Raw genomic sequence first — 24,701 nt, 5'->3', positions numbered from 1 at the left:
TGGGGACACCCCGGGAACAACCCCCCCACACCCACACCCCCACTCGGGACCCCCCCACTCGGGACCCCTCCCCAGCCCTGGGCACCCCCCGGCTGAGAATGGAGCCGCTCAGAGCAGGGATGAGACCCCCCCACACTCAGCACCCCCCCCCCCCACGCCCAAGCCGGGGGGGTCTGGATGCTCCCCCCACCCCCAGCCACACACTTTGGGTCCAAACCGATCTTTTTAATTCTTTTCCTTTTTTTTTCCTTCTTTTTTTTTGGCCTTTTTTAGCTCTTTTTACAGCCAACCTCCCCCCCCCCCACCTCCTCCAGGGGGGAACCAACCTCTGCCAGTGCCCCCCCCCCCAAAAAAAAAAACCAAAAAAAAAGGGAGGGTGGGGGGGACACCAAGCTTGGGCAGAGACCTCCCCTCTCTGGTGACTTCATTTATTGGGGGGGGGGGGCAACATCTTGGGACCCCCCCCCAAAAAAAAATACAACAAAATAAATAAATAAATCCGAGCTGAAGGGGGGGGGGACACACACATTGGTCCCAAATTGGTGTCATGGGTGTTGCCCCCCCCCCCCCAAAAATATCAGTTTGGAGGGGAGGGGTGTCTGTCCCCCCCCCCACCCCTCTCAAATACCCCCTGGTGGGGAGGGGGGGGTCTGGGGGGGTCCGGGGGGGTCCTAACTCTCTTCTTTCAGCTCCTGGCTGTTCTCCACCTCCTCGGGGATGTCCTGCATCCGCAGGAAATCTGAGGGAAAAAACATCAGATGAGCCCCCCCCCCAAAAAAAAAAATTGGGGGAGGGGGGGCCCAGGGATGGGGGGGTTGTCTGTCCTCCCCCTTCATCCCCAGGACCCACCTCGGGGGCTGTGGGGGGGGGAGTGGGGACCCCCCAAGGCCTCTTCGTCCTCCAGCAGCTCCTCTTCCTCAGGCAGGGGGTGGGGTCCATCCCCCCCCCAAATTCCAGCTCTGGGTGGGAGCAGGGGGAGAAGGGGGGGGCGTGGAAGGTGAGGCCGGGGGAGGGGGGGCCGTGGCTCAGCTGCAGGGAAAAATAACGGGGGGTGGGGGGGTCAGGGCAGGGGGGCTGAGGATGGACACACTCGTGTCACGGGTGAGTCCATCTGTGACCCTCCCCCCCCCACCTGTGACACCTGGGGGTGCTGAGCCCTGACCCACTCGTGTCACCATGAACACACACACTTCCCCAGCACCCAGACCTGGGGGTGCTGAGCCCCGACCCACTCGTGTCACACATGAGAGCACCCACTCGTGTCACGCATGAGCACACACACACGCCAGCACCCAGACCTGAAGGTGCTGAGCCCTGACCCACTCATGTCACGCTTGAGAGCACCCACACGTGTCACCCATAAACACACACACAGCACCCAGACCCAGGGGTGCTGAGCCCCAGGTTGGACCCACTCGTGTCACGCATGAACACACACACACCCAGCATCTCCCAGCACCCAGACCCGGGGGTGCTGAGCCCTGACCCACTCATGTCACGCATGGGAGCACCCACTCATGTCACCCATGAACACACTCACCCCCCAGCATCTCCCAGCACCCAGACCTGGGGGCTGCTGAGCCTCGACCCACTCGTGTCACGCATGAGAGCACCCACTCGTGTCACCCATGAACACCCACCACCCCTAGCACCCAGACCCTGGGGGTGCTGAGCCCTGACCCACTCATGTCATGCATGAGAGCACCCACACGTGTCACCCATGAACACACACACAGCACCCAGACCCAGGGGTGCTGAGCCCTAGGTCAGACCCACTCGTGTCACGCATGAGAGCACCCACTCATGTCACCCATGAACACACACACACCCCAAGCACCCAGACCTGGGGGTGCTGAGCCCTGACCCACTCGTGTCACGCATGAGAGCACCCACTCGTGTCACACATGAACACACACACACACCCAGCACCCAGACCTGGGGGGTGCTGAGCCCTGACCCACTCGTGTCACGCATGGGAGCACCCACACGTGTCACCCATGAACACACACACAGCACCCAGACCCAGGGGTGCTGAGCCCCAGGTCGGACCCACTCGTGTCACACATGAACACACACACCCCCAGCATCTCCCAGCACCCAGACCCGGGGGTGCTGAGCCCTGACCCACTCATGTCACGCATGAGAGCACCCACTCATGTCACCCATGAACACACTCACCCCCAGCATCTCCCAGCACCCAGACCTGGGGGCTGCTGAGCCTCGACCCACTCGTGTCACGCATGAGCACCCACTCATGTCACCCATGAACACCCACCCACCCCTAGCACCCAGACCCTGGGGGTGCTGAGCCCTGACCCACTCGTGTCACACATGGGAGCACCCACTCGTGTCACGCATGAACACACACACACACACAGCACCCAGACCCAGGGGTGCTGAGCCCTGACCCACTCATGTCACGCATGGGAGCACCCACACGTGTCACCCATGAACACACACACAGCACCCAGACCCAGGGGTGCTGAGCCCTAGGTCAGACCCACTCGTGTCACGCATGAGAGCACCCACTCATGTCACCCATGAACACACACACACCCCAAGCACCCAGACCTGGGGGGTGCTGAGCCCTGACCCACTCGTGTCACGCATGGGAGCACCCACACGTGTCACCCATGAACACACACACAGCACCCAGACCCAGGGTGCTGAGCCCCAGGTCGGACCCACTCGTGTCACGCATGAACACACACACACCCAGCATCTCCCAGCACCCAGACCCGGGGGTGCTGAGCCCTGACCCACTCGTGTCACGCATGGGAGCACCCACTCGTGTCACCCATGAACACCCACCCACCCCCAGCACCCAGACCCGGGGGGTGCTGAGCCCTGACCCACTCATGTCACGCACAGGAACACCCACTCGTGTCACCCCTGAACACACCCACCCCCAGCACCCAGCCCCGGGGGTGCTGAGCCCTGACCCCCTCGTGTCACAGATGAGCACATCCCACTCGTGTCCCCCCCAACCCCTCCCGTACCTGCGTGGGGTTGTAGCCGCTGTACAGCGCATCCCCCGCGGGCAGACTCCTCCTCCGGGGGTCGTTCCCGGGCCGGGTCCCTCCCCCGGGCAGCCCCCGCCCCTCCTCCAGCTCCCGCTCCAGCCGCCCCCGTTCCCGTTCGCTTTCCCGCAGCCGCCGCTCCAGCTCCGCCGCTTCCTCCGCCCGCTCCTGGCAGAGCCTCCGGCACCTCCCCAGCTCCTCCTGCACCAACCCGTGCTGCCTCCGCAGCAGCTCCAGCTCCGTCCGGCCCAAATCCGGATTCTGCTCCGGATTCCGCTCCGGATCCTCCGCTCCCTTCTTCTCCGTGGGCTCCTCCTCCGCCGATTTCCGCTCCGTGGGCTCCTCCTCCTCCTCCTCCTCCTTCTCTCCCTTTGGTTCCATCTCCACCGCCTCCTCCCCCTTCTCGACCCCCCCTCCCCCAAGTCGTGTCCCCCCCGGCCCCCGGGATGGTTTTTCGGGAGCCTCCTGGAGCTGCAGTTCCAGCAGCGTGTCCTGCTGGCTCACCACGGCCTGGGGGGGGGACAAGGACATCAGGGATGGGTGCACCCCAACCCTGCCTACCCCCCAAATCCCCCCCCACCCCCCAAATCCTCCCCCCATCCCCCAAATCATCCCCCCCACCTCCCAAATCCCCCCCGATCCCTCCGGGACACCCACCTGGAGCTGGTGGAGGAGGCTGTAGAGGTTCACCAGGTGCTGGTTGATCTCCTAAGGGAGGAAAGGGGATGGGGTGGGGAAACTGAGGCACGAGGGGAAGGAGGTGGAGGCTGCCACGAACCAGCAGCCCCCACCTTAGCCCTGGTGCCACCAGCCCACCCCCAGTGTCCCCATTTTGTGTCCCCAACCCCCCCCAGACGTCTCCATCCTGCCCCGAGTGTCCCCATCCCACCTCCCACCCCCCCCACCCCGAGATGTCCCCATCCCAGGTGTGTCCCCCCCTTACCTCCTGGGGTCCCCTCTGCAGGACCTGGTTGCCATTCCCATCCTGTGCAGAAACAGAGGACAAATGTCCCACAGTGTCCCCAACACTTTGTGTCCCCCCCCGTTGTCCCCCCCCTCCCCGTTGTCCCCCCACTCACCCTCTGCCCCGTGTCCGTGTCCACTCGCCCCAGCTCCGGGGCCCCATTGAAGCTGCCACCGTCACCATCTGGGGGGGACACACAGACAAAAGGTGTCGGGGGGGGGGTCTTGGGGACATCCCCCCCCCCCCCATTGTCCCTGTGTGTCCCTCCCCCCCCCCCTTACTGCTGGGGCTGGGCCAGGTCTCGGTGTCCCCAGGGCTGTTCTGGTCCCGTCCGGTGCTGGTGAAGATGTCCCGGAGGGATTCCACTGGGGGGAGGGGGCAGTGTGAGACAGTCCGGTGCTGGTGAAGATGTCCCGGAGGGATTCCACTGGGGGGAGGGGGCAGTGTGAGACCCCCCCCCCCACCACCTCCTGCCTCAGTTTCCCCACCCAGAGCATCGACGCCACCCCCCGGGATGGGGGGGAGAAGAGGGGAAAAAGGGGGGTGAGGGCGTCCCCCCCCCCGTCCGTACCTTCCCGGATTGGCCTCGTGCAGCAGAGCTTCTCCCCCCGGACGCCGGTCGGAGCGGAAAAAAGGGGCGGGGGGGGGCAGGGGGGAGGGTGGGGGGGTTGGGGGGGTCGGGACCCCCGGTGCCCAGAGCCAAAATGTCAGCAAAGAGTCCGACCTTCTGCTCCAGCAGCGCCGAGATGGGTGCGGGTCGTGGTGCTGGATACGGGCTGGGGGGGGAAAAAAGGGGGGGGGTTAAGGGGGGGGTCAGGAGTGAGAGGGGAAAGGGGGGTCTGGGAGGGGGTCTGGGGGGGTCAGGGTCACCCCCCCCCACAGCCTTTCAGCTTCCGCAGCGACGCCTCCACCTCCGTCTCGATGAGGGGGGAACTCCTGGGGGCTCGGGCACCTGGGGGGGGGGGCACAGGGGGGGGTCACACCAAATCCCCCCCCGCTGACACCTTGGGGACCCCCCACTACCCAACCCCACAACCCCTTGGGGACTCTCCCCAACACCTCAGGGACCCTCCCCAGCCCCAAACCCCCGAGCCCTTGCAGACCCTTTCCAACCGTTCTGGGACCCTCCCAGCCCCAGATCCCTGAGCCTTTTGGGGACCCCCTGACCTGACCCCCATCCCTTGGGGACCCCCCTATCCCCTCGGGGACTCTCCCCTGACCCCTTGGGGCACCCTCCCCAGCCCCAGTCCCTCACCCCCCTTTGGGGACCTTCCCTCACATACACCTTCGGGGACTCCTCCCCCTGCCCTGGGGTCCCCTCCACCAGCCCCCAATCCCCCAGCCCTTGCAGACCCTTCCAACCCTTCTGGGACCCTCCCCAGCCCCAATCCCTGAGCCTTTGGGGCCCCCTGACCTGACCCCAGTTCCCTTGGGGACCCCCCCCATCCCCTCAGAGGACCCTCCCTGTGCCCTGGGGTCTCCTCCCCAGCCCCAACCCCCCAGCCCTTCTGGGACCCCCTGACCTGACCCCATCTCCTTGGGGACCCTCGCCTGACCCCTTGGGACCCTCCCCAGCGCCCCAATCCCTCACCCCCTTTGGGGACCAACTGAACACCTTGGGGACCCTCCCCATGCCCTGGGGTGGTCTCGCCTCCCCAGCCCCCCAATCCCTCCAGCCCCTTTGGACCCCCCCTGACCTGACCCCCATCCCCTTGGGGACCCTCCCTGACCCCTTGGGACCCTCCCCAGCCCCAATCCCCGAGCCTTTTGGGGACCCCCTGACCTGACCCCCCATCCCTTGGGGACCCCCCTATCCCCTCAGGGATCCTCCCATGCCCTGGGGTCCCTCCCCAGCCCCAATCCCCCATTCCCCTTCGGGACCGCCCTGACCTGACCCCCCCATCCCCTTGGGGACCCTCCCCAGCCCCAATCCCCGAGCCCTTTGGGGACCCCCCTGACCTGACCCCCATCCCCTCAGGGACCCTCCCCGTGCCCTGGGGTGTCCCCCCCGGTGTTTGGGGTCCCTGACCGGGTGACACTCTGCTGGATCAGGCGCATCCAGCGGTCCCGGTGCTGGCGGGAGGGCGCGTGGAGCTCGTAGATCTCGGGGGGGGCAGCGCTGAGCAGGAAAAGCCCCGACTGCTGATTGGCGATGTCCCGGACCAGCAGGTTGTGCAGGGGACACCACGGCTGGCTTGTCCTGGGGACAGGGACACCGTGGGGACACCGCGGGGACACCGCGGGGACAGGGACAGCGTGGGGAGACCGCAGGGACACCGTGGGGACATGGGGACAGGGACACCACGGGGACAAGGAGACCATGGGGACACCATGGGGACACCATGGGGACAGGGAGACCATAGGGACACCGTGGGGACACCACTGGGACATGGGGACAGACACCACGGGGACAGGGAGACCATGGGGACACCATTGGGACATCACTGGGACATGGGGACAGACACCATGGGGACAGGGACACCATGGGGACACCAGCGGGGACAGGGACAGCATGGGGATACCACGGGGACATGGGGACAGGGACACCACGGGACAGGGAAACCATGGGGACACCGTGGGGACACCACTGGGACATGGGGACAAGGGACAGCATGAGGACAGGGACACCATGGGGACACCGCGGGGACAGGGAAGACCGCAGGGACATGGGGACAGGGAGACAGGGACACCGCGGAGACACTGCGGGGACAAGGACAGCATGGGGAGACCACAGGGGACACCGTGGGGACATGGGGACAGGGACACCATAGGGGCAGAGACATCATTTGGGACACCATGGGGACACCGCGGGGACAAGGACAGCATGGGGAGACCGCAGGGACATGGGGACAGGGACACCGTGGGGACAGGGAGACCATAGGGACCACTGTGGGGACACCACTGGGACATGGGGACAAGGACAGCATGGGGACAGGGAGACCATGGGGACACCGCGGGGACAACGGACAGCATGGGGAGACCACAGGGACATGGGGACAGGGACACCACGGGACAGGGAGACCATGGGGACACCGTGGGGACAACCACAGGGACATGGGGACAGGGACACCACTGGAACAGGGACACCATGGGGACAGGGACACCATAGGGGGTCAGGGTGGGTCAGGAGGGGTCAGGGTGGGTCAGGAGGGGTCAGGGTGGGTGAGTGGGGGTCAGGAGTGGGTCAGGGTGGGTGAGTGGGGGTCAGGGTGGGGCTGACCAGTGTGGGGAAGGTGTACTTCTGGTCCTTCTCTTGCAGGAACACCAGGACATCCGTCAGGAGCAAGCACCAACAGCTCTGGGGGACACGGGGGGGACCCTTGGAATCCCCTCACCACCCCCCCGACCCCATCTCCCCCCAGACCCAAATTCCCCCCCAGCCCCATTTCTCCCATTCCCCAATCTCCTCTCCCCCTGTGTCCTTCAGCCCCATTTCTGCCCCTGTTCCCCCCATTTCCCCCATTTCCCCCCCACATCCCCCAGCCCCATTTCTCCCCCATTTCTCCCCCACATCCCCCAGCCCCATTTCCCTTTTTTTTTTCCCCCACACCCCCAGCCCCATTTTCCCCCATTTCCCCCCTACATCCCCCAGCCCCATTTCCCCCATTTCTCCCCCACACCCCCCCAGCCCCATTTCCCCTTTTTCCCCACATCCCCAGCCCCATTTCCACTTTTTTCCCCCATTTCCCCCAGCCCCATTTCTCACCCATTTCCCCTCTATGTCCCCACACCCCCCAGCCCCATTTCCCCCCCCACACACCCCCAGCCCCATTTCCCCATTTCCCCCCCACACCCCCCAGCCCCATTTCCCCATTTCTCCCCCATTTCTCCCCCACACCCCCAGCCCCCATTTCCCCCCATTTCTCCCCCCATTTCCCCCCCACATCCCCCAGCCCCAATTTCCCCTTTTTTCCCCCACACCCCCAGCCCCATTTCCCCCATTTCTCCCCCATTTCTCCCCCACGTCCCCCAGCCCCATTTCCCCCCTTTTTCCCCCACACCCCCCAGCCCCATTTCCCCATTTCTCCCCCCCATCCCCCAGCTTCATTTCCCCCTTTTTTCCCCACATCCCCCATGCCCCATTTCCCCTTTTTTCCCCCACATCCCCAGCCCCATTTCCCCCCTTTTTCCCCCACATCCCCCAAGCCCCATTTCTCACCCATTTCCCCCTTTTTTCCCCCACATCCCCCAGCCCCATTTCCCATTTCCCCCCCACACCCCCCAGCCCCATTTCCCCCATTTCTCCCCCACATTTCCAGCCCCATTTCCCCCTTTTTTTCCCCACATCCCCCAGCCCCATTTCCCCCTTTTTTTCCCCACATCCCCCAGCCCCATTTCCCCTTTTTCCCCTAGCATCCCCAGCCCCATTTCCCCCCTTTTTTCCCCCATTTCCCCCGCCCCCATTTCTCACCCATTTCCCCTCTATGTCCCCCACATCCCCCAGCCCCATTTCCCCCATTTCTCCCCCACACCCCCAGCCCCATTTCCCCCTTCTTTTTCCCCACACCCCCAGCCCCATTTCCCCATTTCTCCCCCATTTCCCCCCCACACCCCCGAGCCCCATTTCCCCCATTTCTCCCCCCCCCTACCTTTAAACCTCCCCCCGGGGTCCTCCACTGCATCCCCCCGCTGTGCAGCAGTTTCCTCCTCAGGAGTTCATCCCTCCAAAAGGTGGCTCCGGGACGGTTTTCCCAAGGGATCTGAGCTTTGGATCTCCCGTCCAGGCGCCTGTGGACCTCCCACAGCTGAGCCTTCATCTCCCACGCGTGAACTTCCTCGTTGATGGAGGAGATCAAATCCTTCACCAAACCCAACGCCCGCGACAGCTCCGCCGACTCCGCCGAGTCCTCTGCAAGGAGCAGGATGGGGCTGGGATGGTGGCCCCGAAAGTTCCTCCTCCCCCTCCTCCCCCTCCTCCCCCCTCCTCCTCCTCCTCCTCCTCCTCCTCCTCCTCCTCCTCCTCCTCCCTCCTCCTCCCTCCTCCCTCCTCCTCCTCCTCCTCCTCCTCCTCCTCCTCCTCTCCTCCTCCTCCTCCTCCTCCTCCTCCTCCTCCTCCTCCTCCTCCTCCTCCTCTCCTCCTCCTCCTCCTCCTCCTCCTCTTCCTCAGCTTTGGGTACCTTTGGAGTTCTTGAGGATGCGCTCGATGAGCACGGGGTACTTGGTGATCCTTTGGGTCACCAGCAGGATGCACTCGGGGACCCCGTGCGCCGCAGCAAGCGGGACCTGGACATCCTCTGGTGGCCAGGAAAAAGGGGAGAAGCCATAAAAAAAGGGAGAAGCCATAAAAAAAAGGAGAAGCCATAAAAAAAAGGGAGAACCCGTGAAACGTGGCCTCCAGCCCAACCCCGAGCCTCGTGGCCCCCTTAAAAAAGAGAGATGTGTAGGGTAGGGAAACTGAGGCACGGAGCTGGAGAAGTGTCTCCCCGATGGAGACCACAGGGAGATCCTGGGACCTTCTCATGCCATGGGAAAGGGCTCCAGGAAGAGTGTGGAGAACTTCCCAGGATCTGGAGAGGCTTCAGGAAGGGTGGGGAGGGACTTGGACAAGGGCCTGGAGGGATGGGATGGGGTGGGATGGGATGGGATGGGATGGGATAGGTGGGATGGGTGGGATGGGTGGGATGGGATGGGGTGGTGATGGGGTGGGATGGGGTGGGATGGGATGGGATGGGATGGGATGGATGGATGGGATGGGGTGGGATGGGATGGGAGGGGATGGATGGGATGGGGTAGATGGGATGGGATGGGATGGGATGGGATGGGATGGGATGGGATGGGATGGGGTGGGATGGGTGGGATGGGGTGGGATGGGATAGGATGGGATGGGATGGGATGGGATGGGATGGGACGGGATGGGATGGGGGGTGAGGTGGCTTTGAACTGGAAAAGGGGATACTGAGGTTGGACAGGAGGAGGGAATTCCCCACATTGAGAGAATCACCCCAAGGAGCTGCTGTGGCTGCCACGTCCCCTCCCATTCCATCTCATCCCATCCCACCCTATCCCACCCTATCCCATCCCATCCCACCCACCCCACCCCACCCCATCCCATCCCATCCCATCCCCCCCACCCACCCCATCCCATCCCATCCCACCCACCCCATCCCATCCCATCCCATCCCATCCCATCCCATCCCACCCCACCCCACCCCACCCCACCCCATCCCATCCCACCCACCCCATCCCACCCCATCCCATCCCATCCCACCCACCCCATCCCACCCCATCCCATCCCCTCCCACCCACCCCATCCCATCCTATCTCATCCCATCCCACCCACCCCACCCCACCCCATCCCATCCCACCCCACCCCATCCCATCCCCTCCCACCCACCCCATCCCATCCTATCTCATCCCATCCCACCCACCCCACCCCACCCCATCCCATCCCACCCACCCCATCCCACCCCATCCCACCCACCCCACCCCATCCCATCCCACCCACCCCATCCCATCCCACCCCACCCCACCCCATCCCATCCCACCCACCCCATCCCACCCCATCCCACCCCATCCCACCCCACCCACCCCATCCCACCCCACCCCACCCCATCCCACCCCATCCCATCCCACCCACCCCATCCCACCCCACCCCACCCCATCCCACCCTATCTCATCCCATCCACCCCACCCCATCCCACCCCATCCCACCCCATCCCATCCCACCCCATCCCATCCCATCCCATCCCACCTCATCCCACCCCATCCCACCCCATCCCACCCACCCCACCCCATCCCATCCCACCCACCCCATCCCATCCCATCCCATCCCATCCCACCCACCCCATCCCACCCCATCCCATCCCATCCCATCCCATCCCACCCCACCCCACCCCATCCCACCCACCCCAGCCCTGTGTTAAGGACCAGGTTGGATGGGGCAGGGGGAGGTGTCCCTTCACCCCCAGCCCCCCCGGTGGGTCAGGAGCTCACCCGGATGAACTGCTGGAAGCGTTTGTCCCGGGCCAGGAGGTCCTTGTACTCCTTGAGGGCTTTGGTGTGTTTGCTGCAGAACTCCCCGTACACGTTCCTCAGCTGCTCTGCGCTGCTCCCCGAGAACTGCTCAGACCCCAGGAGCCATCAGAGGGGCCCAAACCCCCCCTCTTCCTCCTTCTCCCTCCTCCTCTTCCTCCTTCTCCCTCCTCCTCTTCCTCTTCCTCCTCTTTTTTCTCTTCCTCCTCCTTCTCCCTCCTCCTTCTCCCCTTCCTTTTCTTCCTCCTCCTCCTTCATCTCCTCCTCCTCCTTTCTCCTCTTCCTCCTCCTCCTCCTTTTCCCTCCTTCTCTTCCTCCTTTTTCCTCTTCCTTCTTCCTTCTCCTCCTCTTTTTCCTCTTCCTCCTCCTCTTCCTCCTCCTTTTCTCCTCTTCCTCCTCCTTTTCCCTCCTCCTTCTCTTCCTCTTCCTTCTCCCTTTTACTCTTCCTTCTCCTCTTCCTCTTCTTCCTCCTCCTCCTCTTTTCTTCCTCCTCCTTCTCTTCCTTTTTCCTCTTCCTTCTCCCCCTTCCTCCTCCTCCTCCTTCCTCCTCCTCTTCCTCCTCCTTTTCCCTCCTCCTCCTCTTCCTCCTCCTTTTCCCTCCTCCTCCTCTTTTTTCCTCTTCCTCCTCCTTCTCTTCCTCCTTTTTCCTCTTCCTTCTCCTCCTTTTTCCTCTTCCTCCTCCTCCTCTTCTTCCTCCTCCTCTTCCTTCCTCCTCCTCTTTTCTCCTCTTCCTCCTCCTTTTCCTTCCTTCTTCTCTTCCTCCTTTTTCCTCTTCCTTCTCCCTTTTCCCCCTTCCTCCTCCTCCTCCACCTCCACCTCCTCCTCCTCTTCCTCCTCCTCTTCTTCCTCCACCACCTCCTCCTCCTCCTCTTCTTCCTCCTCCTCCTCCTCCTCCTCCTCTTCCTCCTCCTCTTCTTCCTCTCCCTCCTCCTCCTCCTCCTCCTCCTCCTCCTCCTCCTCCTCCTCCTCCTCCCCATCCCCACCTGGCTGACCAAGATGTCCCCCAGGTGCTCGATGACAAAATTCTTGTTGCTGTCGTGGGCCAAGGATTCTCGGCGCCGCTCCAGGAGCCGGGCCAGGAACCTCTCGTGGATTTGGCTCAGCTCCTCCACGCAGGGGAAGATTTTCTGGACCGTGGTGGGCTCCACCTGCAGGTCCTCCAGCATGGCCTTGCGGAACAGGTTGCCCATGATCTTCAGGGTGCGGACGTGGTGGATCTCAGTCTGGATCAGCTCTGCCAAACGGGGGGGTCACTGGGGATGGGAGCCTGGCCCCACCCCCTCAGGGTGGCCTCCACCCCAACATCTGCATCCCAACATCTGCATCCCAGAATCTCCATCCCAACATCTCCATCCCATCTCTTCCATCCCAACATCTGCATCCCAACATCTGCATCCCAACATCTGCATCCCAGAATCTCCATCCCCATATCTCCATCCCAACATCTCCATCCCAACATCTGCATTCCAACATCTCCATCCCAACATCTCCATCCCAACATCTCCATCCCAACATCTCTTCCATCCCAACATCTCCTCTATCCCAACATCTCCATCCCAACATCTGCATCCCAACATCTCCATCCCATCTCTTCCATCCCAACATCTCCATCCCAACATCTCCATCCCAACATCTCCATCCCAACATCTCCTCCATCCCAACATCTCCATCCCAACATCTGCATCCCAGAATCTCCATCCCAACATCTCCATCCCAACATCTCCATCCCAACATCTCCATCCCAACATCTCCTCCATCCCTGTCCCTGTTCCCCCACAGCCTCTGCGTCTTCTACCTGTCCAGGTGTCCCCAACCCCATCCCCATGTCCCCAGCCCTGTCCCCACATCCCCCAGCCCCATCCTCCTGTCCCCAGCCCTGTCCCCATGTCCCCCAACCCCATCCCCACGTCCCCCAACCCTGTCCCCACGTCCCCCAGCCCCATCCTCATGTCCCCAGCCCTGTCCCCACATCCCCCAACCCCATCCTCATGTCCCCTACCTTGTCCCCACATCCCCCAACCCCATCCTCATGTCCCCAACCCTGTCCCCACGTCCCCCAAGCCCATCCTCATGTCCCCTACCTTGTCCCCACATCCCCCAGCCCCATCCTCCTCTCCCCAGCCCTGTCCCCATGTCCCCCAACCCCATCCTCATGTCCCCAACCCCGTCCCCACATCCCCCAACCCCATCCTCATGTCCCCAACCCTGTCCCCACGTCCCCCAACCCCATCCTCATGTCCCCTACCTTGTCCCCACATCCCCCAACCCCATCCTCATGTCCCCAACCCTGTCCCCACATCCCCCAACCCCATCCTCATGTCCCCTACCTTGTCCCCACATCCCCCAACCCCATCCTCATGTCCCCAACCCCGTCCCCACATCCCCCAACCCCATCCTCATGTCCCCAACCCTGTCCCCACGTCCCCCAAGCCCATCCTCATGTCCCCTACCTTGTCCCCACGTCCCCCAACCCCATCCTCATGTCCCCAACCCTGTCCCCACATCCCCCAACCCCATCCTCATGTCCCCAACCCTGTCCCCACATCCCCCAACCCCATCCCCATGTCCCCCAGCCCTGCCCCCACATCCCCCAACCCCATCCTCATGTCCCCAGCCCTGTCCCCACATCCCCCAACCCCATCCCCACGTCCCCAACCCCATCCCCACATCCCCCAGCCCCATCCTCATGTCCCCACCCCATCCCCATCTCCTCCGCTCTCGGAGCTCTGCCCCATCCCCACCTCCCTCCCCCCATCCCTCCCTCCCAACCCCCCCCACGCTGTCCCCACGCTGTCCCCACGCTGTCCCCACCATAGATGACATCCTGGCGCTTCATGACATCCACCACGTGCTGCTGCAGGAAGGAGGTGTCCACGGCCAAACTCCAGGAATCCGCCTCAAAGTCCTTCCCGTCCGCCTCCAGGTCACTCAGCAGCTGCTGGAGGATGACGTCGGGACCTGGGGGCGTCCCCAGCAAACCCGTGTCACCTGGGGGGTCCCTCCCTCTCCCCCCGGGGAACGTCCCCACCCTCGATGTCCCCGTGTCCCCCCCCCCTCCAACCTTCATCGATCAACGACTCCACCGAGAGCGTCCGGTTCCGCACGTTGAGGGAATCGGTGGATTGGGAGAGGATCCGGCGGATCCCCAGGGGGGATTCATCATTGAAAGTCCTGGAAAAAGTTGGGACAGGGTGGAGGGGACACCTTCGGGGACGTCCCCACGCCCCAAAAAAAAAAAAAAAAAAAAAAAAAACCAAAAGAAAGAGGAGCTCACCCCGCGATGTTGGTGGTGGAGACGCTCTTGGAGAGGGACAAGGAGGGCCGGCCCCGCCGTGGCCCCAGCAGGGACTGCCTGAAGCTCTCCGAGGGGTAAATGGCAGAGTTGGGACGTTCCCGGGTGGCAGCTGGGGGTTGGGGACATCGGGGGTCACAGCCAGCACCCCCCCTGGCTTGCACGTGGTGGCCCCACGAGGGACATCCCCAGGTGGCATCGCCCCAGGGATGCGGCGCCCAGACTTCCCTGGGGGGTCCCCATGGCCACGTTGGGGTCCCCATGGCCACAGAGGTGTCCCCATGGCCACATTGGAGTCCCCATGGCCACAGAGGTGTCCCCATGGCCACGTTGGGGTCCCCATGGCCACATTGGAGTCCCCATGGCCATGTTGGGGTCCCCATGGCCACAGAGGTGTCCCCATGGCCACAGAGGTGTCCCCATGGCCACATCGGGGTCCCCATGGCCACACTGGAGTCCCCATGGCCACATTGGAGTCCCCATGGCCACATCAGGGTCCCCATGGCCACACTGGGGTTCCCATGGCCACATTGGGGTCCCCATGGCCACATTGGAGTCCCCATGGCCACGTTGGTGTCCCCATGGCCACAGGGGGTGTCCCAAACCCTTGGGGACAATCAGCAGAGTTGGGGACACCAGGGTGGTGGTGGGGGGGTCATGGGCACCACTCCCGGTTGCATGTGGTGACCCCACAAGGGACATCCCCAGATGGCATCACCCCAGGGATGCATCCCCCAGCCCACCCCAGGGGTATCCCCATGGCCACGTTGGTGTCCCCATGGCCACAGAGGTGTCCCAAACCCTTGGGGACAATCAGCCGAGCTGGGGACACCAGGGTGGTGGTGGGGGGGTCATGGGCACGTGGTGACCCCACAAGGCACATCCCCAGATGCCATCACCCCAGGGATACGTCCCCCAGCCCACCCCAGGGGGGTCCCCATGGCCACGTTGGGGTCCCCATGGCCACAGAGGTGTCCCCATGGCCACAGGGGGTGTCCCAAACCCTTGGGGACAATCAGCAGAGCTGGGGACACCAGGGTGGTGGTGGGGGGGCCATGGGCATGTGGTGACCCCACAAGGCACATCCCCAGATGGCATCACCCCAGGGATGCATCCCCCAGCCCACCCCAGGGGGGTCCCCACGGCCACGTTGGGGTCCCCATGGCCACGTTGGTGTCCCCATGGCCACATTGGAGTCCCCATGGCCACGTTGGGGTCCCCATGGCCACAGAGGGGTCCCCATGGCCACGTTGGGGTCCCCATGGCCACAGAGGTGTCCCCACGGCCAAGGGGGTGTCCCAAACCCTTGGGGACAATCAGCAGAGCTGGGGACACCAGGGTGGTGGTGGGGGGGTCATGGGCACACGGTGACCCCACAAGGGACATCCCCAGATGGCATCACCCCAGGGATGCATCCCCCAGCCCACCCCAGGGGGGTCCCCACGGCCACGTCAGTGTCCCCACGGCCAAGGGGGCGTCCCCAGAGGCCTCGGGGACAATCAGCAGGGGTGGGGTGGGCAGTGTCCCCCCCCCGTGTGTCCCCCCCACTCACTTTTGTTCCGCAGGGACACCGCCTGCAGCCCTGAGCTGTTCTTCAGCAGCGCCGCTTTCTGTTGCTGGGGAGGGAGCGGGGGTGTCACGGGGGGGTGGGTGGCATCGTCCCCAAGTGTCCCCTCCCCTCCCCACCCCCGTGAGGCCACCCGGCTCGTGTCACTCGTGCCTCACCTTCTGCTTGACCTTGGTGCAGCTGGGCAGGGTGTCCTTGCAGCGGTTGTGGATGGTGACATTGCAGGCTGGGGGGGGGGACACGGGGACAGGTGACAACACGGCCACCCCCATCCCCACCCCGGGGACATCGGGGGACAAAGAGCCCCCCACCCGTCATCCCCTGGGAGCCACGGGAGCGGCTGCCAAGGCGGGGGTGGCATCAGCAGCATGCCAGCTGCCACCATGGTTGGTGGCACCGGCAGCTCTGGGGACATCGAGACCACGGGCAGAGGGGGCGATGCCACCGGGGCGATGTCACCAGGGTGATGCCACCAGGGCGATGCCACCAGGGCGATGTCACCAGGGTGATGCCACCAGGGCGATGTCACCAGGGTGATGCCACCAGGGTGATGCCACCAGGGCGATGTCACCAGGGTGATGCCACCAGGGTGATGCCACCAGGGCACAGAGCACCCAGCAGAGCCCCCCAGGCAGTGACCCCCGGGAAAGCCACCATGGCAACAACCACCCAGCAAAACCCCCACCCCAAAGCCACCCCAGCAAAACCCCCACCCCAAAACCATCCCAGCAAAGCCCCCACCCCAAATCCCACCTCGCAAAGCCCCCCAGCCCAAAGCCCACCCAACAACGCCCCTGAGCCAAACCCCCCCACCCTAAAGCCACCAAGCCAAAGCCCCCACCCCAAACCCCACCACCCTAAAGTCACCAAGCCAAAGCCACCCCAAAAAAGCCCCCAAGCCAAAGCCCACCCAGCAAAGCCCCTACCCCAAACCCCCCTACCCTAAAGCCCCCACCCCAAAGCCCCCACCCCAAATCCCACCCACCAAAGCCCCCACACCAAAGCCCTCACTCCATATCCCACCCACCAAAGCCCCCACCCCAAATCCCCCACCCCAAAGCCCACCTCACAAAGCCCCCCACCCCAAAGCCCCCATCCCAAAGCCCCCCACCCCAAGCCCCCCCACCACCGCGCCCAAGCCAAACCCCCCCCCTAAAGCCACCAAGCCAAAGCCCTCACCCCATATCCCACCCACCAAAGCCCCGGCCCCAAACCCCCCCACCCTAAAGCCCACCACCCCAACCCCCCCCCACCAACGCGCCCAAGCCAAACCCCCTCCCTAAAGCCACCAAGCCAAAGCCCTCACCCCAAAGCCCCCCACCCCAAACCCCCCCAACAACGCGCCCAAGCCAAACCCCCCACCCTAAAGCCCCCACCCCAAATCCCACCTCGCAAAGCCCCCCACCCCAAACCCCCCCACCACCGTGCCCAAGCCAAACCCCCCCCCCTAAAGCCACCAACCCAAAGCCCTCACCCCAAATCCCACCCACCAAAGCCCTGGCCCCAAACCCCCCCACCCTAAAGCCACCAAGCCAAAGCCCTCACCCCAAAGCCCCCATCCCAAAGCCCCCCACCCCAAAGCCCCCCAACAACGCACCCAAGCCAAACCCCCCACCCTAAAGCCCCCACCCCAAATCCCACCTCGCAAAGCCCCCCACCCCAAACCCCCCCACCACCGTGCCCAAGCCAAACCCCCCCACCCTAAAGCCACCACCCCAAACCCCCCCACCAACGCACCCAAGCCAAACCCCCCACCCTAAAGCCCACCACCCCAAAGCCCCCACCCCAAAGCCCCCCACCCCAAACCCCCCCAACAACGCGCCCAAGCCAAACCCCCCACCCTAAAGCCCCCACCCCAAATCCCACCTCGCAAAGCCCCCCACCCCAAACCCCCCCACCACTGCGCCCAAGCCAACCCCCCCCCCTAAATCCACCAACCCAAAGCCCTCACCCCATATCCCACCCGCCAAAGCCCCGGCCCCAAACCCCCCCACCCTAAAGCCCACCACCCCAACCCCCCCCACCCCAAAGCCCCCCCCCCAGCCCCCCACCCCCATCCCGGGGTGCTGACTGGGGCAGCTGAGCGCCTCCTTGGCGGTGATGCTCTTGTTGCAGGAGAAGCACATGGTCATCCCCGACACGGTGATGGAGGTCAGGAGGTGCCCGTTGGCCGCCCGCGCCTCCTTCTCCTTCCCCTCCTTCATCTTCTCCTTCCCCTGCCCGCACACCCGAGGGGGGGGGGGTGGGCGTCGGAGGGGGCTGCGACCCCCCAACCCCACCCCGACTCCTCCCGGGGGTCTCCCGGTAGCCGCCCGGCTCATGGCTGGGGAGGGGACACCCGGGTCCCGCTGCCACCCCCGCCCGGGGACGGCGGCGGCTGCGAAGCGACCGCGCTCTCCCATCATCCCGTTACCATGGCAACGGGGGGGGGATGCGGGGGACGCTGGGGGGGGGGGAGGGGACGATTTGGGAAAGGGGGAGGGGGGACACACACGACACAGGCGACATCGCCCAATCACCCACCGCCTTTTTTGCTTTTGAGGCAAAGTGGGAGTTTTCACCTTTTTTCACCCAAAATGGGGGTTGGGGGATAATTCCCCCCCCCCCTCCCCTTCCCAATTTCTCTGTGTGTGTCCCCCCCCCCCACCGATTTGTGACCCCTCCCCAATTTCTGTGTGTTCCCCCCCCCCCCCCCAATTTGTGTCCTCCCCCAGTTTGGGCCCCCTCCCCAGTTTGTGGCCCTCTTCGTGTCCCCCTCCCCAAAATTTGTGCCCCTACCCCCCCAGTTTGTGCCCCCTCCCCAATTTCTGACCCCCTCCCAATTCCTGACCCCCCCAAATTTATGTCCCCTTTCCCTCTTTCTATCTCCCCCCCCCAAACTTGGGTCCCCCCCCCCCCCCCCCAATTTGCATCCCCCTCCCCAATTTTTGTGTCCCCCCCCCCCCAGAGGTGGCTTTGGGGACACTTTGGGACCCCCGTGGCCACAGGGACGGAGCTGACACCACCCCGAGCACCTCCCCCCCCCAGCACAGAGCCTCCTTTGTGTGCCCCCCCCCAGCACCCACAGCACCCATCCCTGCCTGGCACCCGCCACCCCCCCCCAGCACCCAGCCCCCCCCCCCGGGCACAATTTGGGGCCCGAAGCCCCATTTTGGGGACGTGGGGGAGGGGGATCCCCTGAGCCCCCACCCCCCCTGAGGCTGGGGGACGCCCCCTGCTCAGGGACCCCTTGGGGTGGGGGGCACCCAGTGGGTGCTGGGAGGGGGGGAAACGGGTGGGGGGCACCCAGTGGGTGGGGGGGGTCCCGGGGGTCTCACCCTCTCTCCCGGGGGTCTCTGCACCTCCCGCTGGGGGGGGGGGAAGGGGGCACAGGAGCAGCCGCACATCCCGACCCCCCGACAGCTCCCGGGAGCCTCCGGGGCTTTGGTTTTTTTTTTTTGTTTTTTTTTTTTTTGTTTTTTTGCTTTGTTTTTTTTTTCTCCCCCCCGTTGTTTTCTTTCAAATTTTTTGGCCTTTTTTCCCCCTCCTTTTGATTTTTCTCCTCCCGTTCCTCTTCCCGGTTTTCCCCCTCTTTTAGTTCAGGACTTTTCCCTCTGCTTTTTTTTTATTATTATTTCATTTCCCCCTTTCTTTTTCTCTGCTTTTCTCTCCTTTTCCTCCACTTTTCCCTTTTTCTTTCCCTAAACAATTTACCTTTTTTGCTTTCTTATTTCCCCCCGAATTTACTTTTTCCCCCTTTATTTTCTTCTCTTTCCTCTCCTTCCTCCATTTTTATTTTGAGACTTTTCCCTTTGCTTTATTTTTCTCTTAAAATTTTCCTTTCTTTTCCCTCCACTTTTTTTTCCCCTACACTTTATTTTTTTTCCTTTCTTTTCTCCAACTCTTTTACCTTTTTTTTTTTTTTTCTATTTCTCCTCCTTTCTCCTTCCCTCACCCCCTTTAACTTTTTTTTTTTTTTTTCCCCATATCTGGAGCTTCCCCCCCCTTTTTTTTTTTTCCTTATTTTTTTCTTTCCCCCTCCTATTTCATTTTCCCTCCTTCTCCTTTCCTTTCCATTTTCCTCCTTGTTTTTTTTTTCCCTCCCCCGGGCGCCAGACAAAGGTGAGGGGGGAGCCAAATCCCTTCCTGCCCCCCCACCCCTCAACACCCTAAAAATAATTTTTTTTTTTTTTTTTTAGACGGGGGGGGGGGGGACGCGACGGTCGCGCCTGCACCGGGACCTTCAAACCCAACCCGGGGAGGGGGGGGGACCCAAAAAAGAGGTGAGGGGGGGGACAAAAAGGTGAGGGGGGGGTCCTGCTGACGTGGCAGTGCCCCCCCCACCCCCCCCAGGCGCTCGGGTTGGGGCTGGAATTTTTAAATAGAATTTTTTTTTTTGGGGGGGGGGGGGGGGCACCGAGCCCCAAAACGGCGCCGCGAAGCTTGGGGACTGCTCCTTCCCCCCCCTCCTCGATAAAAATTATTTTTTTTCTCCCCCCCCCTCGATGGCAAATGTCCCCCTGTGTGTGTCCCCCCCCCCCCTTTTTGTCACCCCGGCTGGAACAAAGCCCCCGGCGTCCTCCGCGGAACAATAGCGGCCACCGCGCGCGCGGGGATGCCCAACCCACCCCCCCCCAAACCCAAAAATAAAGGGGTAACCCCCCCCCCTTTTACTAAACCCCCCCTAAATTTAACCCTTCTGAAGCTGCGGGGTCAGGGGGAGCCCCCCCCCCAGTTTTAAAGTCCGAGGCGCACGCGGAGGGGGGCCCAAAGACATAAAAGAGACCCAAGAAATCAAAGCCCCCCCCCCAAAAAAAAAAAAAAAAAAAAAAAAAAGGGGGGGGGGGGGAAACACATCCCGGGAGGGGGGGAGGGGGATGTCCGGCGGTTGTCTCCCCAATTTCACGCCCCCCACTCATTTTAACTCCCCCCCCCTCCCCAATTTTATAAAGGGGAAAGTGGAATTTGTCGCTTTTTGGGGGGGGGGGGCACAAAAATCAAATCCCCCCCCCCCCCAGTTCAGGGTGGGGCGAGGCTGAAAGTTTCTATAAACAAAAACCGCCATTTCCCCCCCCCCCCCCCGCACAGGAACCAACAACCACTTCCCCAACCTCCCCCCCCCGCTGCTGCCACCTCCCCTGATCCCCCCCCCTTAAAAAAAATCAACCCCGGAGCCCCCCCAAACCTCCCCCCAACCTCCAGCGTGCTAATTCAGTCCTTCCCCCCCCAAAAAAAAAAAAAATTGGGGGTAAACTGAGGCTGAAGGGGGGGGAGCGAAGCTTAGACACCCCCCCCCCCCCCTTTTTTTTTTTTTTTTGCCCATTTTTTTACCGGGGGGGGGGGACACACAAAGCACAGCGGTGCCCACACCACCTGCGCGTCCCCCCTCGTGTCCCCCCCGCAAAACGGTTTCGCCACGACGGCGCTTGCCACACGCTCCGAGAACAGCGGGACCCCCCCCCGCAACTCTTCGAGTCCCCCCACCCCCCCCCGAAAAAAAAAAAAATCCCGGGGAACCCCCCCAGAAGCCGCTTCAATCACCCAGACACCCCCCAAAGCTTCGGTGCCGGGGGGGTTGAGCGCGCTAAAGACGGGGTGGGGGGGTCCCCAGCTGCCTGCCCAACACCCCCCCCCCCCACTTTAGTGACGGGGCGAGAGGGGGGGGGACACAGAGCCGAGGAAACGGGAACCGTTTCCCTCCGTGCCTCAGTTTCCCCATCAGCCACACGAGCCCTGGGTTTGGTTGTAGCGGATCGCGGGTGGGAAAAAGAAGGGGGGGGGGCTCCTGGGTGAAGGGGGGGTCCCGGGGGGGGGGGGGGTCTCACCTTGTTCCCACCAGGGGAGAAGGGGATTTCCTCCCGCCCCGCCACGCCGGAGCCGTTCCCCGGGTACGGAAAAGGCCCCGGCGGAAGAGGGGGAGGGGGGGGGGACACGAGGGAGGAAGAGGGACGGGGAGGGGGGGGGGACACGACACGACACCGGGGGGGTGGGCGGGGGGGTTATTGTCTGCTCAGGAGCCCCCGCTGCACAACGGGCAGCGCCTGAGCCCCCCCCCAAATCCTCCCCATCCTCTCCCCCCTCCCCATTTTACATCGGGCAAACCCCCCCCTCCCCTCCCCTTTTCCCTTCACCCCCTCAAGCTGGAAGCCCCCCCCTCAAATTTGCCCCCCCCCCCCAGCCCTCAGCCCCCTCCTCCTCTGGGTTCAAAGCGGGCTGGGGTGACTCCCCCTAAAAACAAATAAATAAATAAAAAAGGGGAGGCAACGCTCTCCCCCCCGGCCCTCAAACGACCCCCCCAGGGGGTGGGTGCTGCTGGGACCACCCCCCACCCCCCCCTCGGCACCCACCTTGGCGCGTTCGCTCCTCGCCCGGGTCAGGGATTCGATGCGGGACATAATCCGGGGGGGGGGGGTTCTGGGCTCCGGCCGCCCCTGCCCGGCCCAGCCCGGCCCAGCCCGCTCCGCCCCCGGGGGCGGTTCCGCTGCCGGCACCGGCCTCGTGCTGCCCGCGGGGCTTTGTTCGGGACGGGACCGGCAGCGGGAGGGAGCCTCATCCCCGCTTCCGGGGGAACCGGGACAATCCGGAGTCACTCCGGAGCCGGGGGGATTGGGGGGGGGGGATAATGGGAATGGTGACCCCGGAGTCACTCCGGATTCCGGGGTGGATGCAGAGCTGGAGATGCTGAAGTCGCTCCGAATCTAGGAGCATCCACCCCGGAGTCACTCCGGATCCGGGGGGGGATGCTGAGAATGGCGACCCCGGAGTCACTCCGGAGCCGGGGGGATTGGGGGGGGGATGATGGGAATGGTGACCCCGGAGTCACTCTGGATTCCAGGGGGATGGGGGGGGGATGATGGGAATGGTGACCCCGGAGTCACTCCGGATTCCGGGAGTGGATGCAGAGATGGAGATGCCGAAGTCGCTCCGAATCTAGGAGCATCCACCCCGGAGTCACTCCGGATTCCGGGGGGATGGGGGGATGATGGAATGGCGACCCCGGAGTCACTCCGGAGCCGGGGGGATTGGGGGGGGGGGATAATGGGAATGGTGACCTCGGAGTCACTCCGGATTCCGGGAGTGGATGCAGAGCTGGAGATGCCGAAGTCGCTCCGAATCTAGGAGCATCCACCCCGGAGTCACTCCGGATCCGGGGGGGGATGCTGAGAATGGCGACCCCGGAGTCACTCCGGATTCCAGGGGGATAGGGGGAGGGGGATAATGGGAATGGTGACCCCGGAGTCACTCCGGAGCCGGGGGGATTGGGGGGGGGGGGTAATGGGAATGGTGACCCCGGAGTCACTCTGGATTCCAGGGGATGGGGGGGGGGATGATGGGAATGGTGACCCCGGAGTCACTCCGGATTCCGGGGGTGGATGCAGAGAATGGAGATGTCGAAGTCGCTCCGAATCTAGGAGCATCCACCCGGAGTCACTCCGGATCGGGGGGGGATGCTGAGAATGGCGACCCCGGAGTCACTCCGGATCTGGGGGGGGATGCTGAGAATGGCGACCCCGAGTCACTCCGGATTCGGGGGGGATGGGGGGATAATGGGAATGGCGACCCGGAGTCACTCCGGAGCCGGGGGGATTGGGGGGAGGGGGATAATGGGAATGGTGACCCCGGAGTCACTCTGGATTCCAGGGGGATGGGGGAGGGGATGATGGGAATGGTGACCCCGGAGTCACTCTGGATTCCGGGGGGATGGGGGGGGGTAATGGGAATGGTGACCCCGGAGTCACTCCGGATTCCGGGGGTGGATGCAGAGATGGAGATGCTGAAGTCGCTCCGAATCTAGGAGCATCCACCCCGGAGTCACTCCGGATCTGGGGGGGGATGCTGAGAATGGCGACCCCGAAGTCACTCCGGATTCCGGGGGGATGGGGGGATAATGGGAATGGCGACCCCGGAGTCACTCTGGATTCCAGGGGGATGGGGAGGGGGGGATTATGGGAATGGTGACCCCAGAGTCACTCCGGATTCCGGGGGGATGGGGAGGTGGGGGGGAGACGACCCCGGAGTCACTCTGGATTCCAGGGGGGTGGGGGGGTGGCGACCCCGGAGTCACTCGGATTCCGGGGGTGGATGCAGAGATGGAGATGTCGAAGTCACTCCGAATCTAGGAGCATCCACCCCGGAGTCACTCTGGATCTGGGAACAGCCACTCCAGAGTCACTTCGGATTCGGGAGCGGACGCCCTGGAGTCACTCCGGATCCGGGGGGGGGGGGATGCTGAGAATTGTAACCCCGGAGTCACTCTGAATCCAGGAACAGCCACCCTGGAGTCACTCCGGATGCTGGGAACGGGCACTCCGGAGTCACTCCGGATCCAGCCAGCGGGGCCCCTCCGGATCCCTCATCCCGGTTACCCATGAACCACCCCGCCGGTTCCCTCGGGGTTTATCGGCTCCGTCCCGATAACGCTCCCGGGGTCGCCAGGAGAACCCGGAGCGGCACCCACAGAGGTGTGGGGGGAGGGACACGGGTGTCCTGTCCCCAAATGTCCCCCCCAGAGGCTCCAAACCCCCTCCCCCCCTCCCTTTCCAGGTTGGTTCCGCCGCCTGCCTCAGTTTCCCCCCATCAACCGCTGCCCAAAACGCGGGCGAGGAGCTGGGGGGGAGGCGGCACCCAAATTGTTGGGGGGGGGGGTGGAGGGGAGGGAGTGGAAGGGGGGGGGGGGAGGAGGCTCCGAGCCTAAGGAAGAGGAAAAATTTGGGAAAACACTTCCCGGGTCACTGGGAGGGGACGGGACAAGGAGCGGGGTCACCGGGTTTGTCCCTCCCCCTCCGGCCTCGTTGCTTTTCGGTTAAATCAGAGAAAAACGGAACCAACCCCCGGGGGGGGAGGGGGGGGGACGGACACGGGGGGGTCCAAATGTTTCTCGTTTCTGCTTCCTTCCCCCTCCGCTAA

At 63.8% G+C, this 24,701-nt stretch overlaps 1 protein-coding gene across 1 annotated transcript; it reads right to left on the bottom strand.

Moving 5' to 3' along the window:
* Nucleotides 1-210: 210 nt before the first annotated feature.
* On the bottom strand, nucleotides 211-22,270 carry ARHGEF2 (Rho/Rac guanine nucleotide exchange factor 2). The gene is given in 26 exon segments (XM_071726928.1): nucleotides 211-739; nucleotides 850-937; nucleotides 940-1,029; nucleotides 3,000-3,530; nucleotides 3,678-3,728; nucleotides 3,964-4,005; nucleotides 4,100-4,167; nucleotides 4,266-4,411; nucleotides 4,556-4,760; nucleotides 4,865-4,913; nucleotides 4,915-4,936; nucleotides 6,014-6,162; nucleotides 6,164-6,184; nucleotides 7,205-7,282; nucleotides 8,574-8,833; nucleotides 9,102-9,191; nucleotides 9,194-9,218; nucleotides 10,918-11,043; nucleotides 11,940-12,190; nucleotides 13,768-13,914; nucleotides 14,018-14,127; nucleotides 14,231-14,360; nucleotides 15,801-15,864; nucleotides 15,974-16,041; nucleotides 17,887-18,031; nucleotides 22,142-22,270. Coding segments are annotated over 26 exon segments (3,072 nt in total). The 5' UTR covers nucleotides 22,190-22,270; the 3' UTR covers nucleotides 211-671.
* Between the last annotated feature and the right edge of the window lie 2,431 nt (nucleotides 22,271-24,701).

Source organism: Heliangelus exortis, chromosome 27 (genome assembly GCF_036169615.1).
Source record: "Heliangelus exortis chromosome 27, bHelExo1.hap1, whole genome shotgun sequence".
NCBI classification, from domain to species: Eukaryota; Metazoa; Chordata; class Aves; order Apodiformes; family Trochilidae; genus Heliangelus; species Heliangelus exortis.
The sequence above is the reverse complement of the archived record's forward strand: the minus strand, read 5'-3'. Positions and strand labels throughout refer to the sequence as shown.